Here is an 8,821-nt window from a genome sequence, read left to right on the forward strand (position 1 = left end):
TATGGAATTAATTCATGAGATTTAATTAACTTTTAACTCTGTGTCCTTCCAATTCAGTCGCACAGATTTATTGTTCCGAGACACAACCAATGGCAGACTGCAGAAACCAAACAGCCATCACAGAATTCTTCCTCCTGGGATTCGGGGATCTCCCTGACCTGCAAATTCTTCTCTTCCTGATGTTCCTAGTGATCTACATGGCAACCGTGGTTGGGAGCACCCTCATTGTGGTGCTCGTTGTGGCTGATCAGCACCTTCACACCCCCATGTACTTCTTCCTGGGGAATTTGTCCTGCTTGGAGATCTGCTACACCACAACCATCCTGCCCTGGATGCTAGCCAGTCTCCTGACTGGGGACAGAACCATCTCAGTCAGTGGCTGCATCACACAACTGTATTTCTTTTGTGCTCTGGCAGCTACAGAATGCTGCCTCCTAGCAGCGATGTCTTATGGTCGGTATTTAGCACTATGTAAACCACTGCACTATTCAACTCTTATGAATACTGGGTTTTTCCTCCAGTTGGTTGCTGGGTCCTGGTTAAAGCTTGTTTGGCTAGTACTATCTTTGTTTTATTCCTATCACAGTTAACATTCTGTGGCCCGAATGATATTGACCATTTCTATTGTGATGTCATCCCACCTATAGAGCTCTCCTGCAGTGACACACACTGGTTAGTGTCCTGTGTATTCACCCTGCCTCCATTCCTACTAACCCTGACATCCTACGTGTGTATCATTGCCAGCATCCAGAATCCCCTCCACCACCAGTAGGCAAAAGGCCTTTTCCACCTGCTCCTCTCACCTCATTGTGGTGACAATTTTCTATGGAACCCTAATGATTGTCTACATGCTACTGAAACGTGATACACTGAGAGACCTAAACAAAGTGCTCCCTCTTTGCTATATGGTCCTCACTCCCCTGGTCCTTCCTCATCTACAGCCTGAGAAACAGAGAGGTCAAGGAAGCTTTGAGGAAAGCATTCAGTAAATGTAGCTTTTGCAAAAACGTGCAGAGACTCTGAGATAATAACTTAGCTTTGAAAACCTCAGGCTGTCTGGGTGATTTCAGCAATCATCCCCCATTAAAATTAAGTTGAAAAGTCCTAGTGAAAATCTCAGCACTCAGTGTTGTCCACCTCACTGGAAGGACCAGGGAGGGAGGTGGCCATAACCATGTTCCCATCATGGAGTTATGGGCACTGGGCAGAATGGAGACAAAATTGTAACCAATTGTTTAGATCTTTAGAAAAGCCATTCGTGATCAAAATAAATGTTTGGACAATAAAAATAGTAACTCCTTGTGCAGCAGAGATGGGAACGTAAGGCTGGGAAATCTGCCACCCCTGAAATTGTGCATATTACAGTCATAACCCTCGGCAAACCAACCATCTTCACTGAACTCACAGAGGCCGGAGGCAAACAACCAGGCCCCAGCAGTGACCTCTGGACACGTCACCAGGAACAGCGTTATAGCTCTTATCTGGGCTACACCCGGCTGTGACCAGCTCTGTGAAAGCAACAGCTCCAGGCTCACCGGGCCCTTGGAGGCAGGGAGGTTGGGCAAACAAAGAGGTAGACTCACACGCCAGGTCCACTGGGACTGTCCAGGCCCAGCTGGGGGTTTGCTAGGGCACCCGTAGAACGGAGGCCGTTCCGGGGGTCGGGTCTGTCAAACGGTCACTGACGAGGGACTCTGCTCATGGCCCTGCAGGGCACCAGCTGCTCTGCTTCCACCAGCTGCACAGAGCAGTTCAAAGGGAGGGGACCTGTTACAATGAGCGTTCCAAAACTAACTGCAACAAGCCCAATGTCCAACAGGGCTAGTTCTGAGGGCACAGTGTCTAGTCAGCCTCAGGTACCCCAGGCAGCTCTGCTCCACACAGGGCACTTTCCTCAGGGGGTGAGGCAACTTATGGTGAGAGGAAGTGGCTACCACCTACCAACGGGCAGAACTCCTGTGATGCCAAACACGGCAGTGCTGGCTCAGTCACTGGGAGCACTTCAGGGCTTGGCCAGAGGTCAGGGAGCTGGGCAATAGTGAGAATTGTAGGCCTCCGACTCTGTGGAAAGGATTTCCCAAGGGACCTGATGGAGCTAGTCACCCAAATCTCTTTTAAATGGGAGATGGATGCCTATCTCCCTTAAACGTCTCTGAGAATCTCAGCGTGGAGAGCCACTGGGATTCTGTCATGGGAGCTTCAATCTATGCATTTCCATTGGAAAAGGAACCCACATCAACTGAAAGGCATTGAATGGATGGGAAACCCCTGCTAAACCACGCTACATGGCAGAGGGGCATTGCTGGCACATGATGGCATATATCACATTGGTAGATGTGCAGGTGAACGAGCCTCTGATAGTGTGGCTGATGTGATTAGGCCCTATGATGGTGTCCCCTGAATAGATATGTGGACACAGTTGGCAACGGGCTTTGTTGCAAGGATAGGTTCCTGGGTTAGTGTTTTTGTTGTGTGGGGTGTGGTTGCTGGTGAGTATTTGCTTCAGGTTGCGGGGCTGTCTGTAAGCAAGGACTTGCCTGTCTCCCAAGATCTGTGAGAGTGATGGGTCGTCCTTCAGGATAGGTTGTAGATCCTTGATGATGCGTTGGAGAGGTTTTAGTTGGGGGCTGAAGGTGATGGCTAGTGGCGTTCTGTTATTTTCTTTGTTGGGCCTGTCCTGTAGTAGGTAACTTCTGGGTACTCTTCTGGCTTGGTCAATCTGTTTCTTCACTTCAGCAGGTGGGTATTGTAGTTGTAAGAATGCTTGAATCTTGTAGGTGTTTGTCTCTGTCTGAGGGGTTGGAGCAAATGCGGTTGTATCGTAGAGCTTGGTTGTAGACAATGGATCGTGTGGTGTGGTCTGGGTGAAAGCTGGAGGCACGTAGGTAAGCACAGTGGTCAGTAGGTTTCCGGTATAGGGTGGTGTTTATGTGGCCATTGCTTATTAGCACTGTAGTGTCCAGGAAGTGGATCTCTTGTGTGGACTGGTCCAGGCTGAGGTTGATGGTGGGATGGAAATTGTTGAAATCATGGTGGAATTCCTCAAGGGCTTCTTTTCCATGGGTCCAGATGATGAAGATGTCATCAATGTAGCGCAAGTAGAGTAGGGGCATTAGGGGACGAGAGCTGAGGAAGCTTTGTTCTAAGTCAGCCATGAAAATGTTGGCATACTGTGGGGCCATGCGGGTACCCATAGCAGTGACGCTGTTTTGAAGGTATACATTGTCCCCAAACACTCCCTCCTCAGGCCCTACGCTACCAGCACTCCCAGCTATCTTTGAGACACCACTGACTTCCTGAGGAAACTCCAATCCATCGGTGATCTTCCTGAAAACACGATCCTAGCCACTATGGATGTAGAAGCCCTCTACACCATCATTCCACACAAAGATGGACTACAAGTCGTCAGGAACAGTATCCCTGATAATGTCACGGCAAACCTGGTGGCTGAACTTTGTGACTTTGTCCTCACTCATAACTACTTCACATGCCTGTTGCCAACTGTGTCCACATATCTATTCAGGGGACACCATCATAGGGCCTAATCACATCAGCCACACTATCAGAGGCTCGTTCACCTGCACATCTACCAATGTGATATATGCCATCATGTGCCAACAATGCCCCTCTGCCATGTACATTGGCCAAACTGAACAATCTCTATGTAAAAGAATAAATGGACACAAATCAGACATCAAGAATTATAACATTTAAAATCCAGTTGGAGAACACTTCAATCTCCCTGGTCACTGGATTACAGACCTAAAAGTGGCAATTCTTCAACAAAAAAACTTCAAAAACAGACTCCAAAGAGAGACTGCTGAATTGGAATTCATTTGCAAACTGGATACAATTAACTTAGGCTTGAATAAAGACTGGGAGTGGATGTGTCCTTACACGAAGTAAAACTATTTCCCCATGTTTATTTCCCCTCCTACTGTTCTTGTAAAGTGCTGGAAATGGCGCACCTTGATTATCACGACAATAGGTTCCCCCCCACCCCCCACCCCCTGCCCCGGCTCTCCTGCTGGTAATAGCTCACCTTACCTGATCAGTCTTGTTACAGTCTGTATGTTAAAAAGAAAAGGAGTACTTGTGGCACCTTAGAGACTAACAAATTGTTTCATGTTCTCTGTGTATATAAAATCTCCCCACTTGCAGGCATCCGATGAAGTGAGCTCTAGCTCACGAAAGCTTATGCTCTAATAAATTTTGTTCGTCTCTAAGGTGCCACAAGTACTCCTTTTCTTTTTAAGAATGGGAAAGAGGCAGCTATAGCGAGAAGAATCCACCATAGGAGAGAAGAGCAACAGGCTGTCATGCTGGGAAATCGACACTGGATGGCAGCAGAGTAGAGGAAATGGGGCGGGGGGGCATCAGAAATACTGACTAGTGACCAATAGAGTTCAGTAGCCAATACAATAATGGGAAAGTTATACTGTAAAATGGCTCCCAGGTGGCAGCATGTTGTAAGAGTGAGACATGGGCCACTATTTTCAAAAATGCCCATTAGATGGCAGCATCTCTTGAATACTAATTCGGGGTGGTGCAAGTACATGATAACTGGCCATCACCTTGGACAGGCATCTCCCAAAAATGTAAGCTGGTGTTTGTCCATGTTCTAAAATATTTTCCACAAAGGATCATTAGACTAAAACCTGATGTAGAATGGGACTTGTATAATTGCAACTCACAGTGGGCATTGTTAGCTACAACGCTTTGGAGACACAAAATGAACCAAGTGGGAAAAAGGTCAAAGTGGGACCCTTTTGAAAAGCACGAAGAGAGAATACAACTATGAGAGAGCATTTACACTTATTAAATCGAAGGGGAAGCCCATTTTCTGTCCCTTCAGGTAACTGCAGGTCTCTATGAGAAAGTCCCATTTCTGCAGAATGATGAAAGACAAGAACCTCAGTGGAACTGGAGTCTTGTCTGCCAAACCCTGAAGAGCTCTGTGTGTCGAAAACATGTCTCTCACCAGCAGAAGTTGGTCCAATAAAAGGTATTACCTCACCCACCTGGTCTCAAACCCTGAGAAATGAGTTCATCGACTCCAGTGTGAGCTGTCCTATGAAGAGAGGTGAGCACCCAATTCCAAACTGCTGCTGCTTTGCATTTATATATCACCTCCTGAACTGGGGTATTAAAGTGCTTGAGTAATTAAGCATGAGCAATTTAAGATTCACCTTCTGTGAAGAATGTGGGAAGTATCTGTATTCATTTTTACGATACATCGTCTGTGTCAGGATGCTGGGCAAAGATAGGTAGGACAAGTGTTAGGAGCTGGAGATCTCAGAACTGAAGCCAGAGGTCAGAGTCAGTATCAGGGTCAAGAGTCAAGCTGAGGGTCAGAGCCGGAAGCAGAATCAGGAATTTTTTCCCCCTTCATTTCATTTGCCGACAGTTTTGCCATTCCTTCCTTAGCTCACTTTTGATTAGGTGTTTAAATGCCAGTTTGCTTAAGGGGATCCCGAGGTCAACTTGTTTGTGATTAATAACACTTTTTGCCAGCCAATTCGTTGCCTGCTATCCCTGTCTGCACCAGGATCCATGTGATTACGTTGGTTATATCCAGTTCCACCAGTCTGGCTGTTAGCAGTAATATACCATTAAGAAAATCATTTCTGCTGTCAGACTCACCACTGTGAGTTTCCTGCTGCAGCCCTGATAAAGAGTCAGACAGGATGGCCACAGCAGCTGGCCACACATCTAAAGCACGATTTAGTGCTAGCATAATCCCTGTGTATCTCAGCCATAAAGACGGATACAAAGTTAGCCATACAGCTTTCTTGAGTCCGAGTGAGGGCACACAGGAAGCTGTTCCCACTCTGTTCTTCCTCTTTGGAACCCTCTGTATGTATTTGTCAATAGTGTCCCCACTTATAGCAAATCAATATAATTGTGACATCTTGTCTATCACTTTTTTATTGATTTCATTATATAATTCCATGTCTTTCCCGACTGGGGGTGATTTTCTAATGATAGAGTATTTTCCCATAGCTATACATTTTGGTCTCTTTCAATCCCTTCTTTTCATGAAGATCAGCTATCCACTTCTGTACCCTATTTACATGGGGTATGTTGAGTTTTTATCCAAACCGGTTAGCTTAGTGCTATCTTCACTATTATCTCGTACTTTGGCCCAAAAAGGTTGACTCTGGGAGCTTCGTTCTAAGAATTAGCAGCAGCTGATGGAAATGCGTATATCTGTAGTACAGAGATACAGTAATGAACTCACCACCTGATATGCAATGCGTGTGTGTGGATATAATCTAGTTCAGATTTGTATTCATGGCTGACCCAAAGGCCGGGCATCCATACTCAATAACTGGTCTAATTAGTGCTCTGTATAGCATTGCCACCATTTTCATATCCACTCCCCAGGATGTTCCAAAAGTATTTGACTTTTGCACTTATCTAATATTTTCAATATGGTCCCTCCAAGTGAGCTTGTTATCAAATATCACACCTAAGAATTTGTAATGACAGTATATTTATCTATTGGTCATATAGCTATAACTTTACATCTTTTTGGCTTTTCCATGTTGTGAGGATCATTCCCTTAGTTTTGTCTATGAGAATTTGAAGCCCCACCTCTTTCCCCATTCTGCACTTCTCTTAAGAGCATCATCATTCTTTTGGTGGCACTTTCAAGGTTTCTGCTTTTGATCCATATGGCACAGTCAGCAAACATGATCCCTATTCCTATCCTCATCTCTTCAGGGCGATCATTTATCATGATGTTAAAGAGGGCTGGCGTAACTACACTGCTCTGTGGAGTTTCACTTGCAATTTACTATACGTTAAGGAAAGCTTTCTCCAGTTGGACTTGTTCTTTTGCCTAAGAAGTTCCTTATCCATCTGTACATTCTTTCTATGTTACCCATTGAGGCCACTTTATGAAGTAGTTCCTCTCTCCAGAACACATCGTAGGCTTTTTCTATGTCCAGGAATATTAGTATAATTAATTCTATGATTCTCATGTTTTTTTGTGCTTCTGTCTCTATCCTGACAACGTGGTCAAACACACTCCCACCTTACTGGAGCCCACTTTGTGTTTTATCTATAAACCTTCTTCTTTCTAGGTGTGCTACTGTTCTCTCCCTTACTATGCTTTCCATGGTTTTACTTAAGCCACACTAAAGTTTACATTTAAAATATCCACATCCTTCTCCCATCCCACCTCTTCATCTCATAATTATCCTTAATGTTCTTTTCTTCTCCCTAATTTGTAACCGCTGATATTTATCATTACTGACTTTTTGAAACATGGTGGCTAGAGTTTCTGCTTTTCTTTTGTTAGAGCTTATTACTCCATGCCCCGCAACTGGAAGACTTGGTGTTACGTGACTCTTACTCTTTATTCCATTCATTTCCCTAGTTTGTTTATATATAATCTTTGCTGTATTGGTATTTTTACTTACTTCCCCATGTTATGGTGTCCAGCTCTCTCTTTTTGCCCTTTTTATAGCCCTTTGTGAAACTACCTTACTTTTTTATATTTCATTAAGTCCATTATTTGAGGATTTTTTGCTGTCTTATATGACTTATTCCTTTCCCTAATTACCATTTCATATTCCCTGTTCCACCATGGTACACTTCCCCTATCTTCAGGCAGTGTTGGCATCCTAGGAATAGCTAGGCTGGCTGTCTTTATGATTCCTTTATTAATATTACTACAGAATTCCTCAATATCTTCACAGATCCATTACTTACTCACATATTGCTCACTTCTCTTTCCAAAGATTTTTCCAGTTTGCTTTTTTAAGATTCCAAGTGGGGATATCCTTTTCCTTGAGATGTAATTAATGTCAGGACCTGGTCACTAGCCATTCCCACCCCTCTGTCAATTTCACAGCTGCATTCACTCCCTATGGTCCCAGATCCAGACATGAGAAGCTTCCATCAGCTGTATTGAACCTGGTAGGCGCTCCATCACTTATTGCTAAATTATTCTCTTCAAAGATTTGCTCTGAACATTTTCCATGTTTTTCTTACTTCCCCGCAATCGGTTGTGACTATTCAGATCACCACAGACAATGAGTGGGCATGTGACACTTGCAATGAATTCTTTCAGGTCCATAGCCTCTAGTTTCCTGCATGGGTAATAAACATGATAAAGTCTTAGAGATGTAGAATTGTTTTGTATTGGTATCTCAATAGCATTATCCTTGATATTTAGCTTTCTAATCTCTACTTCAAGGTACTTCAGGTTCTCCTTAGTAAAAGGGTATCCGTCCCCACCTTTTCCATTTCTCTATGATGTCCATATAGACCATATCCTGGGATTTTATAGTCTCATTTTTCTATTAGCCAAGTCTTGTGTGCATATTAGATCAGGCTTTGTTTTCATATCAAAAATATTGGTCTTTAATTCCTACCCATGTGCTATTAAGCTGTGGGCATTCAAGCTGAAAATCTGTTTCTGACCGTCCATAGTAGTTTCACTGAGGAAAGTCTGAAGTTGTTCCACTGACAGGTTGCTAGGCTGCAGCTTTAATTATAATTCTCATTTTCTGTTTTCTTTCCTGTTTGAGAACTACAATTGATTACATCAACCATTACTGCAATGAATCTCTTTTCATCCCAACGTTACTCATTCCCTCCCATTAATTTGTTGCAGGCTATTGCCTTTCCTCACATCAGGTTCTCTTTTAGGTATCTCCTAACAGCTTCTGCACAGGACATGTTATTAGCAACTTGGGTTTCTTGTAGTTCTCTAGCTTGCTCCCCTCAGTACAGCTTGCATATTCTGAGCTGTGTTTCCCCCACAGTTGCAACATTTTTGTTCTGTCCCTTCCTCACAGTCATCCTGTGA

At 44.1% G+C, this 8,821-nt stretch overlaps 1 protein-coding gene across 1 annotated transcript; it reads left to right on the forward strand.

Annotated features, from left to right (window-relative positions):
- Positions 1 to 266: 266 nt before the first annotated feature.
- On the forward strand, positions 267 to 8,821 carry LOC144274079 (olfactory receptor 6P1-like). The gene is given in 4 exon segments (XM_077832762.1): positions 267 to 540; positions 543 to 747; positions 749 to 861; positions 8,811 to 8,821. Coding segments are annotated over 4 exon segments (603 nt in total).

The sequence above is a fragment of the Eretmochelys imbricata genome, chromosome 14, assembly GCF_965152235.1.
Source record: "Eretmochelys imbricata isolate rEreImb1 chromosome 14, rEreImb1.hap1, whole genome shotgun sequence".
In the NCBI taxonomy this organism is placed as follows: domain Eukaryota; kingdom Metazoa; phylum Chordata; order Testudines; family Cheloniidae; genus Eretmochelys; species Eretmochelys imbricata.